Genomic DNA, 19,422 nt, shown 5'->3' with positions numbered 1-19,422 from the left:
GGCTCTGCCACTCCAGAATTTGATTTGAGTTATTTAAAAGTTGTTTAAAGAGTTCAGCTAGGTTGCAGCCTCTAATCTGCCATTGTAAGGACACGAGATTTGTAAAAGAGCACACTATCCTGCCAACTGTCAAATGTAAGGGGACAGATCTGTTCAGAACTAATTATGCCAATTGTAAGGTAGGCTACCCTCTAAAAAGTACTGAGATACCAAAGAAAGAAGGACCCATGTCATCTTGGTTACTTATTGGATTTTGTTGGGGTTAATCTGGTTAATTAGAGGAGTGTACTCACAAGAAGCCAGTTCATGGCAGACCAGGCCCTAGGTCAGATCATATATAGAAACAGAACAAAGAAGGGATGCCAGGGATGGCCCAAGTCACATGCGAATTTTCCCATTTGATATTTGGAGCTTCTTTTGCTGTTTACATCTTATCAAGGTAGTCAACATACTTTGTGCAGTCATGGGTCATTTTCTCACTCTAGCTACCACCATACACCCATCCTGGCCCCAACCTTCTTCTGACAGAGGGACTTGCCCACACACAACATAGTAAGGAGTTGAATTAGGTTTGAATCTAGGTCATCTGATTCCAAGTCCAGCACTCTCTCCACTATTCTGTGTTTTTGGAACAGGAATGTCATAGGCAAGATTGAAACCTCCAAATCTAACTCTCCTCCAGCCCATGGACTGTCTTTTACTTATCTCTGTAGCCCTCCAGACTCAGTCTAAGTGATAATTTCTTAAATATAAATGTTCTTGGAAATCTCTAGGCTAATTGTTTGTCTAGGAAGGGGAGAAGGAAACAGTTGATTTAAGCTAGGCTGCTGTGGTCTCCCAGATGACTGAAAGGGAACTTTTAGTTATTTAAAATTAAAAAAACTAATAGATAGCCCATCTCTGCTCCCTTGCAAGCCCAATCCCATTTCAGGTTGCATTTTGCTACATTATTTACTTTAATGTCCAGTTTGTCTTCATTTTACCTTTTATTAAAAAATGATGGCTGAACAAAAATATTTATAGCCCCGATTTTTGTGGTGGCAAAAAACTGGAAAATGAGGATATGCCCTTCAATTGGGGAATGGCCGAACAAACAAATTGTGGTATAGGCTGGTGATGGAATATTATTGTGCTCAAAGGAATAATAAACTGGAGGAATTCCATGTGAACTGGAGAGACCTCCAGGAATTGATGCAGAGCAAAAGAAGCAGAGCCAGAAGAAACATTGTACACAGAGACCAATACACTGTGGTAAAATAGAATGTAATGGACTTCTGTACTAGCAGCAATACAATGACCCAGGACAATTCTGAGGGATTTCTGGAAAAGAACGCTCTGAACCCACATTCGGAGGAAGAACTGTAGGAGTGGAAACACAGAAGAAAAGCAACTGCTTGAACACCTGGGTTGAGGCGGACATGATTGGGGATGTATACTCGAAACTACCACACCAATGCAACTATCAACAATTTGGAAATAGGTCTTCATCGATGTCACATGTTAAAACCAGCAGAAATGCGCATCAGCTTATGGGGGTGGGAGGTGGGTGGGAGGTGGGATGAAGGGGAAAGTAAGAGCATGAATCATGTAACCAGGTTAACTTTTCTAAAAAATAAAAATTATTAAATGTTAGGAAAAAATGATGGCCGAAAGGTGATTCTCAGACTGACACCCCACCCCACCCTCGCCCCCAAGCCCAAAAGGTCAGTCCTAGAGAAGCCAATATTCTCTGGGAATGTTGCGATCTGATAACAGTTAACCAAGGAACTGCTTTGATTTTCTTTGAGGAATGACGGGCAGAGCGAGGGTAGGGCAGCCTTAAGAAGAGATGATCTCCGCTGGGATGACTCTCCCGAAACTTGGCCACCGCTTGCTGTTGGCACTTCTCTGCTTTTTTGAGAGGGTAGGAGGCCTAGCCCATAGGTCCCAGTTGTTAATTGGTTTGAAGATACATTGTGTGAGTGGCGGGGGAGGAGTGGGGGCAGAATGCTGTTTGGAGCACAGGACGCTGATAGGCTACTCGGTACCCACCCCCCCTCGCTGATTGGACGGAGGAAGCTTATCTTAAGATTGGCGGAGTTGCTAAGTATGCGCCTGGCCTACTGGTTGAGTTCGGGATTTGGAGCTGTGATGGCGCCCGCTGCATCTCTTGTTTGCGCCCGCCTGCCTTGGTGGAGATTGCGGCCGTCTGTTCCCTTCGCCTTACGGCGGGGTTATTCGGCGAAGAGTGTGGATGACACGATAAACGGGCTGAACCCGGAGCAAAAACAGGTAGCCAAAGAGTTCCCCGGGACCTCGCTGCGGGGTCTCCCCGCTCGGGAGGCCGTCCTGGGTGGCCGCCGGACTCGGCGCCGTCCCCGGAAGACCTCCCTCAACTCCCACCGCTGCCCGCTGGAGCCCAGAACACCCGGACTGGGCCCAGGCCCAGCCTCAGTTTTTCAAATGTCAAATGATCGGAAGTAGATGGTCGAAGCTAGGCCTCCTCCGCTTCGAGCCTGGATCTGATAAGTGAGGGGAGCGCCTCGGGGCCTGCCTCCAGGGGAGCGACCGGGGCACGGCTGGTGGACTGTCCGCCTTAACTGGATGCCTAGAACCCGGAACGCCGCAGACCCCCAGTTGGAGCCGAGGCTCCTCCCAGGCAGCTTTCACTTTTAGATTAACATTAACATTAAAAGTCACTCTTGTAAGAAAGGACTTTATAGGACACTCTGAGAGCATATGGGACATTGGAAATGGAAGCACATTTCTAACCCCCTTAGAGAATTTGGCTGTGGTACTCTCCAGTCATTATGTAATAATAATGTTTATATAGAGCCTGGTTCTACTGCCCACAGCTCTCTCTTCTCAAGTACATTTTACTCACTAGGACTCCAGAGCTCCCTGCTCCCTCCTGGCTCTAGGAAGATTTGCAGTGACTGGTTGACAATTAATTTTACCAAGACTGAGAATTTAGAGACCCTTCCGCTAGGTGGCATAGAGGGTAGAACACCTGGCCTGGTCAAAAAACTCATCTTTGAGTTCAAATAATACTTCAGATACTTAGTAGCTGTGGGACCCTGGGCAAATCACTTAACCCTGTTTGCCTTAGTGTTCTCATCTGTAAAATGAACTGGAGAAGGAAAGGGCAAACCACTCCAGTATCTTTTCCAGGAAAACCCCAAACAGTGTCTGGAAGAGTCAGATACAATTGATCAAGGGTTAATCTATTCTTCATTCTGTAGATCCACTGCACTTGAACTCAAGTAGCATTTTCCATGCCATTTCTTATGCTTTCCCAGATGGACAGTTACTCCATTCTCCTTTGTTAACCTAGGCTAATATTTAATAACAATAGTGCCTAAGTCTGGAGGTCCAGAATTCAATTCTTACCTTAGCTACTTACTGGCTATATAGCCTAGGCCAGCAAGAAATTTAATTTCTCAACCTTAGTTTCCTTATGTGTAAAATGAGGGTAAAAATGGCACTTACCTTACAGGATTGATGTGAGGATCAAATGAAACAATATTTGTAAAGCATTTACAGACTTTAAAGTGTGATAATTCAGAGCTTACAGAGGACCACTGGGTTACAACATGGTCCAGTGGAAAAATTGCTGAATTTAGAGCTCAAGAGCCTGCTGAGTTTGAGTCTTGGCTCTGGCATTTCGTAATTTATGTGACAGTCAAATTAAGTAACCTGTTTGGGGCCTCCAGTTCTTCATCTTTAAATGAGAGTGTTAGACTTGATTATCCTTAAGATCTCCTCTTCCAGCTTTATATATATGATTTTCTGACAGCTACCCCTCTGCCCATGTGACCTTGGGCAGAGGTTATCTTAAGAAAATTTAATCAGTTCTAGATCATACCCAAAATATTGATCATCTGAGTTGCTGTCATGGCAAACTAGAGAGAGAAGTCAGAGAATAGGTTATAATCTAGGCTCTTCCACTTGTTATTATCTTTATAAACTTGGGCAGTTCACTTCTGTTTCCTTAAGTATAAATATAATAAGGGAGTAGGGCTTGATCACCTTTAAGGTCCCTTCCTCTTTCTAATCTCTGCTCCTGTGATCGTTTTGACAATTGTGGGACTAATTTAGAGATTTTTATTCTCCTGTGGAATTACATTTCATTTCTAAGCCCACACCTCAGCATCTGAGTCAGCATCTGTTTTAATGTCTCTTTTCAAGCAGAGATTGTTTTTTTAGTAGGTCTTAGTGGGGTCACTGGCCTCTAGATGATGAGAATGTGGAAAGAATACATAGTCCACAGTGAGTAGCCTCTTCAGCAATTGTTATTCATCTAGTTCTCTTCTTCCTTTTTAATTCCTAGCTCCGAGAAACCATGTTCAAATTCGTTCAGGAACATTTAGCCCCCAAAGCCCATGAAATTGATCAAACCAATGAGTTCCCGGACCTTCGGGTAAGTCCAGAATTTTGTTCTATATCTTCACTTCCTCTCGGAGGAAGACTTGGGAAGAAGAAGCAAAATGTGCTGTTCTCCAAGATTGCTGAGTTGGGATGGTTAGGGACTCCCCTTGTTACTTGTGATGGTTAATTTAATGTTGGCCACTTTGCTGAAATCTATCGAGTAATGATAGCTAACTTTCTTTAAGTGGCCTGGCATTGAATGTTTTTCTTCTGTACAATTGTTTTTCATGTCAGATGGTTGCTTGGTTTTGCAGCTCCTTTTCTCTTTGCAGAAATTCTGGAAGCAACTGGGAAACCTAGGAGTGTTAGGCATCACAGCCCCCGGTAAGTTTGTCCTCTGAAGAAAACAAACTTTCCTACTGTCTTTATGCCCAGTATTCCCAGAAGGAGTGGGAAGAGTTAGTTTTTTGTGGCAATACAAAAGATTTCTCCCTTCATTCTCCCTGACTCTGTTCAGTGTCCTCAACTTCTGCCTGCCCCTATTTAGCACATCTCTTTCTATCTAGCATCTTCTTTCTTCCTCTAAAACCCTAGAGTCACCATGATCACCAGCTGGTCTGTGATTGGTTCCCAATCACCTACAGTGGCTCCCAGTACCCTCCTTCATTCTTGTGTCTGGGCTTGGGAGTAGTCTTGGTATCTCAGAACTTGAAATAGCCTGGAACAAATGATATCTGGCCTCCTTCCTCCTCCCCTCATCTTCATCTTTGACTTAACCAGAATCCAAGCAATGGATTAGCATTGAATAATACCAATTATAGAGATGCCAATCAATGTATAGCATTGAATTCAGGCTTTGATGGAGATATGAGAACTGAATCAAGAAATGAAATCCAATTAATTTAGCAGAATTCAACCTCCATTGCTCCCTCTTTTCCAAAGACTAGAAGACTTTGTGCTAGATTTCTTTTTTTTTTTTTTAAACCCTTACCTTCCGTCTTGGAGTCAATACTGCTCCAAGGCAGAAGAGTGGTAAGGGCTAGGCAATGGGGGTCAAGTGACTTGCCCAGAGTCACACAGCTAGGAAGTGTCTGAGGCCAGATTTGAACCTAGGACCTTCCATCTCTAGGCTTGGCTCTCAATTCACTGAGCTACCCAGCTGCCCCCTTTGTGCTAGATTTCTGCCCAGGTGACTTTTTCTCAGTGGCACTGTCCGAGAAGTGTGAGATGAGATCAGATGACTGCTTTCTTATCTTAGCTTTGCCTCTTCATTGGAAGACTGCCCAGCCAACAGTTTCTTTGCTTTGAATATGCCAGATCCAATGTGTCATTTTACCATTTGGCCTTAGGATGCACTTAGCAGCAGGGAGATTGTCTTTTCCCATGATTGACATGGGAAATCCATAGGCCTGTCCTGTTCTATTTGTGCTCTTACTGAGCTTTCCCTCTCACAAAGACCTTGCAAAAAGCACTCTGGGGGAACAGAACAGAGATAAAAGAGCTTATAGTTTTTGAGGAGAGGGAAGACATATGCAAGTTACATGGTAAGCGTCTTGGGAGAACAACAAAAGGCTATCCAAATCTCAGTTTCCATATCTGTAATATAAAGTATTGAACTAGATAGTCTAAGACTGCCAGTATGCTGTGATCATTTCTGGCTGGGCTGATCCAGTACAGTTGTGTTTTTTTGTTTGTTTGTTTGTTTGTTTTAAAGAAGGTAGCTTCTAAGTTGAGTCTTGAAGGACAGGTAGAACCAGCAGATATGGAGGAGGGCTTGACATACATAGTAGAGGGAACAGCATAGCAAACAAAGATAAAGAGAGAAGAAAATGTTTAGGAACAACAGCACATGTTTAATTATCAGCCAGGGTTCTTTACAGAAAGCTGCTAGGTCAGCTGTGGGGAAGAAAAGAGAATGAAGAGGGAGGAGAGGCCAGTGACCATCTGTCTCAAAGCCTTGAAGTCAGGGAAAGAACAATGGAAGAGGATTTCTGTCCATTTTTTTTTAATGCTACAGGAGCTTAAGCTTAGTAGTTATGAAACTCTGAATATGAAACCATTCTTCTTCTTGGTGGGTAGCCAGGAGGCTTTCCACTTCCCACCCCTACTTGAAACAGCCTAATCTAGGACTTAGAGAACACGAATTTCACGACCCTCGGTACATTCTTTGCCCAGTTGTTTGCAACAGGTTTCCCAAACCTGAGGATTTGTAAAGCTCCTATATCTTTAAACTCCTGACCTTGGATACAGGAAGTGTACCTTTTGCCTAGTTCTTCATGTGCTCAAAGCATGAATGTGCATTGAACTGAAATGGTGAGTCAAAGGCTCCCTGAAAGACCTTAATATGCCCTTCTTTATGATCTAATCTGCCTTTTCTACATAGCTCTACTCCTTTTTTTTTTAATCTTTCCATTTCAGACTCTTCCCTACCCAAAATGTGGCATCTCTGTCACCAGCCTAGTTTCTGCTTTCCTAGTGTTATAAACTGATGCCATGAAAACCTGTCACCTTAAGCCTATCTACCCTCGACCCCTAACCAATATCTCTAGTTGGTAATATCTCTGTAACTCCTTTCTTCTCTAAATTCCTAGCTTCAAACTCCTGACTCCTAGTCCTCTATCCACTCTGCTACCTAGCTAGCTGCCTCTCAGGGTACAGATTGATTAAATCTTCATTCATTTTTTAAAAACATGGCTAATGTTTTAATGGAATTTCTTTTGCTTGCATATATATATATGTTTATGACAATTTTATTTTTGCTTTTTTCTAATGAGAAGGGAGGACAGAAGGAAAGGAAATAGATTTTTAAAAAAGAAAAGATCATGCTGGACACAAATTGGAAGTTCCTACTTTTGTAATATTGCAGGAATAGGCCAGTGGATTTGGCATACTGAAACAAAGAAAACTGCAGGCTTGGATGCCCTAGCTTAAGGAAGCAAGATTCATAAAACAAAATAGCTAACTGTACCATCCATCATGCTTTGGCTTTCTCATTGGATTTGAGGGAGGCAGAGAGGTTTAAAGTGGCTGAGGTTTTCTTAAAGAGATTAAAACAGACTATCTTTCTCTCTTTTAAAAATTTTCTAAATATAACTCAAAGTGGGCAACGAGGAGGCTCAATGCACAGAGTCAGACCTGGAGACAGGAGTTTCTAGGTTCAAATCTGGCCTCAAACACTTCCTCACTGCATGACCCTGGGCAAGTCATTTAACCCTGATTGCCTAACCCTTATCTTTTGCCTTAGAATCAATACTTAATGTTCATTCCAAATGGAAAGTAAAGATGTTTTTTTTTTCTTAATGTAACTCAAAGTTAACTAAATGAGTACAGTGGACATTATCTTAACTACTAGAAAACTGAAGTCATACTGTAAACAAATTAGCCATAACTATATAATACAAACAAAGACTTTCCTCGAGGTACAACATGAAAGAGCCTTGAAATTAGACAATCATATTTTGCAATTTTTTTCACTGAATAAGTATATTTTAAATTTTTATTTATAGCTTTTCTTTTTATAGCACTCTAATTTTTGGTTATATGCCTCCCCACTTCTTTAATCCATCAAGCCATCCCTTCTAACAAAGACTGAAAAAGAAATTGGTGGGAGAGGGAAGTCAATTCAACAAAACTAGCCAGCCCTTAGTCAGGTCTTACAGCATCTGCCATGTTTTGCACTCAGAGTCTTCTACCTCTTTAAGAGAGAAAAGTACATTTTCTCATTTCTCCTATGAGCTGACTGGTTGGATTTAAAAGTAAGTTACTTGAAAGCCCCTTTGTAATAACTGATCTCAACTCTCACCTGACCAGAAATTCCCATCACTAGAATCATTAAGCACTGAGGCATTATTACCCCGAGGTGCTTCTTTGTCTCCCTTCCTGCACCAAATGCTACATTGTACAGGTAACCCTGGACTATTGAAGATTTTGCCAGACCCTGGCAAGCAGGAAAGGCTTTTTAAGAATGGTCTTAATGACAGGATACCAGAGCATCTGAGAATCAAAGGCTTCTGGTTCCACAGAAGCTTCGTACCCCTATGGTATGGAGATTCTCTTTGGGGGAGCTGACATTTTTAATGCTCTTTTCTTTGTTTATGTCACAGTCACTTTCCAAGCCTCCCCATCACTAAGAGAATCTTCTCATGCACCAAATTGGTACAGCTGAACAAAACAAATTAATGTATTGGCCACATCTGAAAACATATTCACAGCATCTTTCTCCTGAAGAACTCAAAGCAGTTGTATTCTTATGACTGCCATTATTGTATCTTTGCTATCTTTTACTCTTCCTCCTCTTCTCTCCCCCAGCACAGTATGGTGGCTCTGACTTGGGCTATCTGGACCACGTAATAGTGATGGAGGAGATCTCCCGAGCCTCTGCAGCTATTGGGCTTAGTTACGGAGCCCACTCTAACCTCTGTGTCAATCAGCTTGTACGAAATGGAAATGAAGCCCAAAAGGAGAAATACCTCCCCAAGGTAGAGATATGAGAGAGGGGTGGGTGCAGCAGGGTAGGGTATACTGACACTCAAGTGGGACTCAGGAATAACCCATCATTCAAAAACTTTCCCTGGTGGTTTGGTACAGTGATCGTTTCATAACTATCCTGTCCTGAACCTGATTGTGGTTAGAATAAAGCTCAGCACTCCACAGCTAATCTGTGGATAGTGTCAATATGTGAGGCCTTAATGGAAACAGAGATAGATTGGCATGATTCATTGGACCCTTAGGAAAGGGACAGAGGTTCTCTGTAATTCTTGAGAAATGAGCCTTTCTCTTCTTGGGCCCTCACCAGTGCTCAGAAACAAAAGGAAAGTTTTCAGGATGAAATCCAAAGAAGCCACAAAGAAAGCATCAGGCCTTTGGTACAATCAGTAATTGCTAGAAGAACCTTACGTTTTCCTCATAGTGATTTTGTGATGTCCTTTACAGCTCATCAGTGGGGAACACATTGGAGCTTTGGCCATGAGTGAACCCAATGCTGGTTCTGATGTTGTGTCCATGAAACTGAAAGCTGAAAAGAAGGGTGAGATGATTCTTGGCTTCAGCTATGGGCAGCTATACAGCAAGACAGGGTCCACAGAAAGTTCTGGGCCCCAGGGAGTGGGAAGGTAGAGAGGAATGAATATGGCATGTCAGAAGAGAAGCATTTGGGTTGGGCTCCACATTAATGTACTAGGACCTGTTCCTTGGATTAGGAAATGTCCTACTCTTAAAGGGATCTACAGTCTCTCGATGGGTAAGATGGAAATGAGGAATCTGGGCTGACTAGTCAAAGCTACATCTTCTTAGGGGATTACTACATCCTGAATGGCACAAAATTTTGGATCACCAATGGGCCTGATGCTGATGTCCTCATTGTCTATGCCAAGACGGATCCGGTTGCTGTGCCAGTTTCTCGGGGTATCACAGCCTTCATTGTGGAGAAGGTAAGCAGGGGCAAGTGTGCCTCCCAGAGGGATGGTGTTTCCTCTTGGCTCTAGAGTCAAGAGATTGGTTCTTCTGCCAAAATACTCTTCTCTGCCAATTGACCCTCCTTCTTAATACTGTCTAGCCACATATTACATTGTAGGTCAAGTCTAAGATTCTTTTAATTAGGCAACATCCTTTCCTATGTCTTTTCCTATGCCTCTGGATTAACCTCTCTACCTATCTCAAACAAATTTGCTTCTGATCCCCTTACAGACTTGTCTTTAAACTTTCTCCTACACTATACCCCATGCTTAGAATTCCCACTTGCTACACAAAACTATCTCCTCTCAAGCAACATTCAAAAGGCTATCCTTTCCTTGAAGCCTTTCTTAATTAAGAAACAGTCCAAAAGAAAAAAAAGCATAATTCCCAAAGCTTCTTCCCCTAAAACCCAATGTTACTATGTTATTTAATATTCTCTTGTCTTTTTTGTCTATCTCCAGAATTATTGAGGTGTGTTTAACCTATAAGTTCCCATATGGCACAGTCTGGAGTGTACATAGCCCCTCATGCAAATATAAAGATATAAAAAGCTCAATTAAAATGTTTTGTGTTGCTGGCCAAAGACCAGTCTCTTTTTTTTCCTGTCCTTTGCTCCACCAGAAAATTGGGGGACCTGAAAGGAACAGGAATCTGTCTGTTAAAATAAGGAGACCTCCAAACACCTCCTGGAGGAAGGTCATGAGGCTTAGTATTCTCTGCATTACCTAAGAAAAAGATCACCTTCTCTCCTTGAGAGTTAAGTGGAGCAAATTGCTCTCTGTATTTCCTCTCAGCTTCTTCCTAAGATGCTTTGATCCTTTGTAGGGATCTATCCTAGGGGCATTTCTTGTTCTCCATATAGAACATGCCTGGATTTAGCACATGCAAGAAACTGGACAAGCTGGGAATGAGGGGCTCTAACACCTGTGAGCTGATCTTTGAAAACTGCAAGGTCCCTGGTGAGTATCTCTGAGAAGGAGCCCTGGTTCTAGCCATTCTACTCAGAGATGGTAGGATAAAAGGTTTAGAGCTGAAGGGAATCTTGTAGGTCATCAAGGCCAACCTTCTCATTTTACTGTCAAGAAAACTGAGGGCCACAGAAGTTAAATAATTTTCCCATGGTCATACAAGCATTACAGCCAGGTTCCAAGTCCAGACACTCTGATTTAATATCCACAGGTTTTTTTTTTTAACTCTGCATGCTGCTTTCTGTGCCAACTCACTCCTGCTTCTTGGAAAACCCTATTAGACTATCAGTGACCTGTAGTTAGGTCCTAAATCTGCCACTGTTTTCATGGGTCCAGATATTAGCAAGTTGTCACTCCTGATCTGACAATTCTAGGCAGTCATGCCCACTCTCCAGTGTCTAAGGGGATAAATTATAGTCCTTATGCAGAGAAGTAGGCTAGGTCTTGTCATCTTGACAGAGAAATAGTTTGAGGGTTCTTCTAGTGCTTGAGACCTGTTTCCATTTTTCTTTAAAGTTTTGCATATAGTTGTTTGAATCTCATTGTCCCCTGTTGATTCTGTGCTTTGTTCTTTGTCATCATAGAAATTTTTGAGAGTTATGGGTTTCTTGTGCTGTTTGCTCATTTTCTCAGACTTTTTTTGCCTGTCGACTGGGAATTCTGAAAGCTGACCATTCTGTCTTCTCTGCTATTGGCTTACCAGGCTCTACGCTGTGTGGTGCCATAAACTGTGAGGGGGGTGAAGGGAGGAAGGTAGGAAGGTTGGATGGAATGGGAGAAAGGAGAGAGAAAGGTAGAGGAAGGGAAAGGAAGGTAGCGGTCCCCAGCCCTGGCAGGGGGAAATTGACCAGAGCTCTTCCGGGGCTCAAATAAAAGATCAGAGAGCAACTTTAGGGTTTAGAATAGCTAAGTTTTATTTAGATTAGGAAAGGGAAGAGGTTAGGTGGGGGAAAGGGTGTCCAGGATCAGAGTGAGTCAGAGAGACTCCAGGGTCTAGCCCCCAAAAAGGCGCCAAACTTTCTCTTTTATACTTTCTCCAACACCTCCCACAAAGGAAGTGGGAGGTGTCTGGGGAAGTTGTAGAAGGGAGTCCTGGGAGTTGTAGTCTCTCAGGGCTTACAATAATTTTAAATGCCACAGCTGTGAGCTATTTGCCCTGGGACTAGGTCTTCACCACAGCAATGCAGGGGTGGGTCTAAGGTGCTCTTTTGTTGGTGTAGCCCAGGTCTCAGGATCCTAAAGTTGACCTATGCCCCAGTCATGGAACCTGGTGCAGTAGGTGGGGGAATGGTTTGCCATTACTCCTCTGAGTGAAGGTTGCTTCTAGTTCTTCCTTATCCCATGAAAATTGACTCTCTTTGCCTACCTTTCCAGTCGTGATCAGCAAAAGAGTCCCCTTACTCTGTCTTGCTGTTGGTTTTTTACTTCTGTCGTTCTGAGGTGCTTTTCAAAGATTGATTTGGAAGGACTGTCAGAGCAATTTCTACTTTTGCTGCTACTTAGCCTCCATCTTGACTCCTCTGAGAAATAGTATGTGGGACAAAAAAAAAAAAAAAAAGAGTCTGTACTAAACCAGTACCTTGAATCTTTGTCTATACTGACAACTTGAATTATTCACTGGCAAGGATGAAAAATGTCAGAATAGAACTATCCATTTAAATCCAATGTAGGCATGCTAATTTATCATTCTAATTCTTTCTGCCTTATGTAAGAGATCAACCAGAACATCTATGAAAAAGTGACAGTATGGAGAGAGAGTATCTGAAAAGGCCCAGGTTTGGTTTGATCATCCCATGGCCCAGGTGGCATACTATTGGGTTTTGAACTAGATTTCCCACCCAGGCCACCTGCCTCCCAAAATGCTACTTCTGTCACAAAGGAATAAGTGGGGATGGATATGTGCCTATCCATCACTGATATTTTTTAAGAGTTCAAAGCTCAACTCAATGAAGCACATTATCTCAGTAAACTCAGGACTAAAGGCCATTTTTACTAATGGCACAGTCAGATTGTTCCCAAGGATATCCAGTATCCTGATGTATCAGCCAGAAGAATGTTCAGCAAAATTCCTGTGTCACTGAGCATCTAGGTGAGTGACTTTTAGGAACTAAAAGCTGCCTTCCTCTTTCTGTGACCCTGGAGTGCTTCAGAATGATACTTTCCTCACAGAACTGAAAGAGACCTAGAGATCCCAGTCCAGCCCCTTCACTTTACAAGGGAACAGAAATGTGTTCCTCACTCTGAGATGTGAAATGTTGATTAGGTTACTCATAGATGTCAGTGCCATGGTTATAAGCCAACGATTCTGGGTCCTGACCCAGTGCTCTTTCCACCACACTAGAAATCCTATGGGATTTTCCAGATCTGACCCTGCTCTTATAAGTTCCTAATATCTTCCTAGTCTATACCCATTATCCTAACCTAGATGATCCTGGGGACTAGTGTGTAGGAAGTGTAGCATCAATGTGGAAGTCTGGTGTCCATAGAGGGAACTCGGAGTATTCTGTTATCATGATCCTAAATATTGGTAAAGGGGGCCATTCCACTGACAGTTTTAGAGCTAGAGGGATCTTAGAGATCGCTCAGTCCAACCTCCTCAGTTTACAATTGAACATACAGGCCCAGCAAAGTGACCTGATTTACCTGGTCTCACAAGTCTGCTAATGGCCACCAGAGGTTGATCTGACCAACAGGACATTAGAAGGAAGCAGAGGTAACAATTTAAGCCTTATAGGTGTAAAAGACTTTGAGTCCAATATGAAGTGGTGGAAAGAATACTGAACTTGGAGTCAAGAAACCTGAGTTCAAATTCCACCTTAGATGAATGAATACTTACAAAGATACAAATTGCCTAGATTAACAGAAGAGGAAATAGGATATGTAACCCCATTTCAGAAAAACAAATTGAACAAACTATCAATGAACTCCCTAAGAAAAAATCCCCAGGGCCAGATGGATTCACCAATTAATTCTACCAAACATTTAAAGAATTAATTTTACTACTATACAAACTATTTGGAATAATAGCTGAATAACAATAGCATCCTACCAAACTCCTTTTACAACACAAGTATGGTACTGATACCTAAACCAGAAAAAGCAAAAACAGAGAAAGAAAACTGTAGAACAATCTGGCTAATAAATATTGATGAAAAATGTTTAAATAAAATAATAGCAAGGACAAAGACCATACACTATGAGTGGGTGGGATTTATACTAGGAATGCAGGACTGGTTCAATATTTGGAAAACTATCAGCATAATTGACTCCACTAACAAAACCATCAGAAATTACATCCCAATAACTGCAGAAGAAGCCTTTGACAAAATACAACATCCATTCCTATTAAAAACACTAGAGAGCATAAGAATTAATGGAGCTTTCCTTAGAATGGTAAATAATATATATCTAAAATCATCAGTGAACATTCTCTGTAATGGAAATAAACCAGATGCCTTCCCAATAAGATAATGGGTGAAGCAAATATTGTGCTAGAAATATTAGCTTTAGCAATAAGAGAAGAAAAAGGAATTAAAATAGACAACGAAGAAACAAAATGATAACTTTTTGCAGATGATATACTTAGAGAATCCTAAAGATTCAACTAAAAAACTAATTGAAATGATTAACAACTTTTGCAAAGTTGCAGGATACAAAATAAACCCATAGAAATCATCAGCATTTCTTTATTTCTGTTGCCCAGCAACAAGAGATAGCAAAAAAAAATCCATTTAAATTAATTGTAGATAACATAAAATTCTTGGGTGTCTACTTGCCAAGACAAACTCTGGATTTACATGAACACGATTAAAAAACACTTCACAAAAATAAAGTCAGATCTAAACAGTTAGAAAAATAATAATTGCTCATGGGTTGGCCAAGCCAATATAAAAAAATCCTACCTAAATTAATCTACTTATTCAGTGCCATACTAATCAAATTGCCCCAAAATTTATTTTACAGAACAAATTCCACCTCAGATATTTGGTAGCTGTGTGACCCTGGGAAAGTCACTTAACCCTGCTTGCCTCAGTTTCCTCCTTTTAAAAATGAGCTGGAAAAGGAAATGGCAAAGCACTCTAGTACCTTTGCCAAAAAAAAACCCCAAGAGTCACAAAGAGTCAGATGTGACTGAAAAGTAGCTAAACAAGTTCCTAAGCAAATCAATGTATCTCTCAGAACTTCTATTTCCTTATCTTTAAAATGGCAAATAATATAGTACTTGGCATTAGTAGCATCAAATAACAAAATTTTTGTAAACTTTAAAGAAAGGTTACTCTTAATTGCACAACATACCGTCCTGCAAATATCTCTCGAAAATTCTTACTTCTTACGTCATGCATCTGGAACCATATAGGATGTGTGCTACTAGCAAAGTACACATATGGGTACTATGTATACTATTAGCATGAAGCAGTGGTGTCTGTTGACAGCCCTCAGTAGTCAGTCCTCTACTTCCAACTAACTAGAGACTTTTCCCATTAGTCTCCAACATCCTGGGTCACCTGAGTAAGGGTGTCTATGTGCTGATGAGCGGACTGGATCTGGAGCGCTTGGTGCTGGCTGGTGGGCCCCTGGGGTAAGTATGCATCACCTAGGTTGATTCTCCCTTCTAATCAGCTGTTCCCATCAGCACTCTGTCTCTAAGACCCCAGATTCCTCACCTCTGGGAGCCAGTTATTCATTTTTTGGAACAAAGGTGCTATCGGTCCCTCCCCACCTCCCTTCCCCATTCCATTTCTTAGCATAATAGCGGAATGTGCTTCAAAGCAAGAGGGCCATGAAAAGCTGTGTGGTTCAGCATCGAGGCTAAAGCAGAAGGCCTGAGTTCTAAACCCACACCTGCTACCAAGGTGTGCAAGTAGCAGATCTGTTGCTTTTTTCCTGGCCTCAGTTTTCATTTCCGCTGCTAAGAACCCTCAGAGGAGAAGATAGGCAAATGATTTTTTTTAAACCCTAGTATCAATTCCAAGACAAAAAAACACCAAGAGATAGGTAATAGGGGTTAAGTGACTTGCCCAGGATCATACAGCTAGCAAGTGTATGAGGCCAGACTTGAACCCAGGTCGCCTGACTCCAGGCCTATCCACTGTGTTACCTAGCTGCCCCTCACATGTGATTTATTAAGTCATAGTCATAGAACTGAAAAGCAGCCTGGCGCAGTGGATACAGGGCTAGACTGAGATACTATATTCAAGTCTCACCTCACACATGGACATTCATACCAGCTGTAGGATCCTGGAAGTCACTTAACCCTCCCACTGCTTCCAGTCTTTCAGGCCAGAAGTTGCAGGTGAGTTCCCAGGGCTGAATCTGTGAAGGGAGTTTTCACATGGACTGTTTCTCATACAGACAAAATCACAGATCCAGATACTTACGTGTCTTCTCTACCCTCCCCCTGCAAAAAAACAGAAACAAACAAAAAAAGTCATAGCTAGAACAACCCTTAGAGATCTTCTGATATGGCTAGTTACTGAACAAGAACCTTATTTTCCACATGAGAGAACTGAGCCTCAGCAAAATTGTTAGTGGCAAGAGTTGGCATAAGAACCAGTCTTTTGACTCCTGGTTCAGTGCTTTTTCATCTGTGATATACTGTCTGTCAAGTACTTTGACATCAGAGGAAGAAAGAGATCAGAAGAGCATGGGATGCCATGCTCCTTTTTCTCCCTCTGGGTTCTGTGACTTTGCCATCACTGACCCCCACCTCCTGCTTCGGTGGCATCACCGGTCCTACCTCATATCTCCTACCCTGCTCCTTTGCCAGCTGTCCTCATTCAGGGATGGGCAGTGAAGGGCTCCCTTCCCTCCGGCAGGATCATGCAAGCTGTCCTGGATCACACCATCCCCTACCTGCATGTGAGGGAAGCCTTTGGCCAAAAGATCGGCCATTTTCAAGTGAGTAGGACGTGACTGGGGAAGTGTGCCCTGCTACAGAAAGAAGCAATACGTGGGATGCAGACACTGATGCTTTCTCCCTTGGCTGAGCTTCCCTTGAGCACCCCAAGTACTTTGCAGAAGCAGCAGCCCGGTGGCCTTGGAAATTGTTCTTTAATTATCTCCATGGGGCCAGACTCCTGTCCAAGAAGGGTCACATGGGACACCCCACCCACACCTCCACACTCCTCGCTATGTACTTTCATGTGGGAAATGGGCTAGACGTGCCTTTGCTCCCTTACCGTGTATGCACTTGTTTTTTAGGGAGGCTGTACCATATCAGTTCAGGGTTTGTCCTCTAATGTTGGTGTGAGAACATTTGGTTATTGTTTGGGGCAGTGGTGGGAGGTGGAAAAGAAATGTCTCCTGGAAGGCATACTTGTCCTAAATGGCACAGGGGCAGTCTGACCCCCTTGAAAAGCTGTATAGAAGGAAGTGCTTTTAAAGACAGCCTAAATCTTTGGGGAGAGTGCCACGTCCCAGGTTTTAGCCAGTACTAGTACCAAGCAAGCTCCCTTCTTCCCCAAGGACTCCTCCTCCCTGCTGGAGCCTAGAGCCACTCCTTTTCCTCTGGGGAGCAAAGGGGCTGGAGAGATTAACCTGGACACTTGTTTATGCCTAGCTGATGCAGGGGAAGATGGCAGATATGTACACCCGCCTCACAACCAGCCGTCAGTACGTCTATAATGTTGCCAAAGCTTGTGATGAAGGGCATCACACTCCCAAGGTCGGTGCCTCCTCTGACAGGGAGAGGGGGGGTGGGCTTTCAACTCTACGGACTTAATGGTGGAGGGAAAGAATGCTGAAGAAGAGGCCTTCTCTGGGTGCCAGCCTCTGGGCATCCCCCTTCCCTGGCCCAGGCAGAGAGCCGACCAAAGGGGCCTCCTCGCTCCTGAGGAGCTTCCTTGGGGAGGGTCCGGCAGGGGCTCTCTCAGAGGTACAGAGCGATGCTGATCTCCCACAGGACTGTGCAGGTGTGATCCTCTATGCAGCAGAATCAGCTACACAAGTGGCTCTGGATGGCATCCAGTGCCTGGGTGAGTACACAGTCAGCCACCTCATGGGAGCAGCTCCTCCTCCTGCCCAGGTTCTGGGCCCAAGTTAAAGATGCTCCTTGGGGCCCTCGTACTGTTGGGTCCCTGACACGAGGGAGGAACAAGAGAAGGATGCAGTGACTGTCACTCAGGGAGTCATCTGGGCTCTCCCCTGTGCAGACACACAAGCAGAACTGCCCATAGTTATAGGAGAATGGGGAACAAGAAGCAGCATCACCTCTGCCGATCTGGACACCCAGGCACCTTAGCCTTATTCATCCCACCCCATCACCACCCACTCCTGCTTTGGGCCCAGAAGGAGATGATGGCAAAAGATGGATATTTTCCTCACATCCTCATCCTGTCCATCCTGTTCCCACTAATATCTTCTCATCCCTTCTTGTTGCAGGTGGCAATGGATATATTAACGATTTCCCTATGGGACGCTTTCTTCGAGATGCCAAACTATATGAAATTGGGGCCGGGACAAGTGAGATTCGGAGGCTAGTCATTGGCCGGGCCTTCAATGAAGACTTCAAGTAACCCCAAAAAGTCTGTCCCCCTCCCCAACAGAGCAGCCAAAGTACTTTCTATGGCAAGCTGGGTCATCACAGCTTTCCCACACCCTGGAGCAGCAAAAGGCCAGTCTCACTGCTTGGTCTACCTACCTGGCTGGAGCTCAGCCTCAGGCAGGGCTTCCTGAGACATGTCCACTGGGGATGATGACTCCTTGGCGGAGGGCATCCTGGAGGAGGCCTTGACTTAGCTTTGGTATCAGCCACTGGAGTTTTCCTAGGCTTAAGGCTTGCAGTTGGCTTGATACACAAACTGAATCAACTTGTGCTGGCACTGCTGGAAAAGGATCTTGGGATTATCCTAGGGCAGACCACTGCCCCACTCCCCTCTCCCCAGCAGTTCTGTATTTCTATGTTTCCCTCCAGCCAGAGAGGGGCCTGGCTGCCTGGGGGAGGATCATCCTCAAAGGTTTTCTCACAGAGGGATTTTTTCTCTCCAAAAGAGAAGATTGCCACTTGGGCTCCTCAGCCTTACAATTCCTCTGTCTCTGTCTGTCTGTCTCTGTCTGTCTGTCTATCTGAGGAGCAGATATAATTGCTCCAACAGTTGCTGAGTTTTTCTTAGCTTTCTCTCTTCTTTTTTAAATTGCTGCTTCTATATTCAGTCCATCTGTACATACTCGACAATGGCCTCCAGCCTTTCTTCCTCCATGGGACTCACCTGTGGTCAGAGGTGAGCATATCTGCCCTATTTAACTAAAAATGTGCAATGAAGCTATTGATCAGTCACATAAATTCCTCCTGAAAATCATTACGGACCACTAATCATTGGCCAGCCTCCCTCTTAATTTGTGGGGTTTTTTTCCAGTTTGTGGTGGCTATACCCTTCCCTGCTCCCCATGATCATCTTAGTTATTCATTTTAGATACTATTAGATATAATTGGAATTCGTTTTTCAGGCTGCCCTATTGTTCCACCCTCCTACCTAACGTGAAAAGTGGGCTTAGCTCCCCTTCCTGCTCAGCAGTCTCAGATCCCAGAAGTTCAATGGTAGGAACAGGTAAGGTTAGTTTCTTCTAGACAAAGCATTCTTATTTTCCATTTTTTCCTCAAACAAGTACTCTGTTGCTATGATAGATGCAGAAAGAGCTGCACCACAACTAGCCA

At 43.4% G+C, this 19,422-nt stretch overlaps 1 protein-coding gene across 3 annotated transcripts; it reads left to right on the top strand.

The window, feature by feature from the left end:
* The first annotated feature begins 2,130 nt into the window (after window positions 1-2,130).
* Window positions 2,131-19,066, top strand: IVD (isovaleryl-CoA dehydrogenase). 3 transcript variants are annotated; one of them, XM_044665128.1, is made up of 12 exons: window positions 2,131-2,271; window positions 4,310-4,399; window positions 4,680-4,731; window positions 8,656-8,825; window positions 9,280-9,373; window positions 9,640-9,776; window positions 10,664-10,760; window positions 15,255-15,348; window positions 16,586-16,667; window positions 17,329-17,433; window positions 17,671-17,743; window positions 18,150-19,066. In XM_044665128.1, the coding sequence occupies exons 1-12, from the start codon at window positions 2,131-2,133 to the stop codon at window positions 18,281-18,283; spliced, it is 1,269 nt and encodes a 422-aa protein (XP_044521063.1). In that variant the 3' UTR covers window positions 18,284-19,066. The 3 variants fall into 3 exon arrangements, with proteins under 3 accessions (XP_044521063.1, XP_044521061.1, XP_044521064.1); XM_044665126.1 differs by having other exon boundaries at window positions 4,310-4,468; window positions 4,662-4,731; XM_044665129.1 differs by lacking the exon at window positions 4,310-4,399.
* Window positions 19,067-19,422: the final 356 nt, after the last annotated feature.

The sequence above is a fragment of the Gracilinanus agilis genome, chromosome 2, assembly GCF_016433145.1.
Source record: "Gracilinanus agilis isolate LMUSP501 chromosome 2, AgileGrace, whole genome shotgun sequence".
In the NCBI taxonomy this organism is placed as follows: Eukaryota; Metazoa; Chordata; class Mammalia; order Didelphimorphia; family Didelphidae; genus Gracilinanus; species Gracilinanus agilis.
This window is presented reverse-complemented; position numbering and strand designations above follow the sequence as displayed.

Coding starts and splice junctions, on each gene's coding strand:
- IVD (XM_044665126.1), top strand. CDS start 2,131: ATGGCGCCCGCTGCATCTCTTGTTTGCGCCCGCCTGCCTTGGTGGAGA. Junction 4,469..4,661: donor TTGGGAAGAAGAAGCAAAAT/GTGCTGTTCTCC, acceptor TTGGTTTTGCAG/CTCCTTTTCTCTTTGCAGAA. Junction 9,374..9,639: donor ACTGAAAGCTGAAAAGAAGG/GTGAGATGATTC, acceptor ACATCTTCTTAG/GGGATTACTACATCCTGAAT.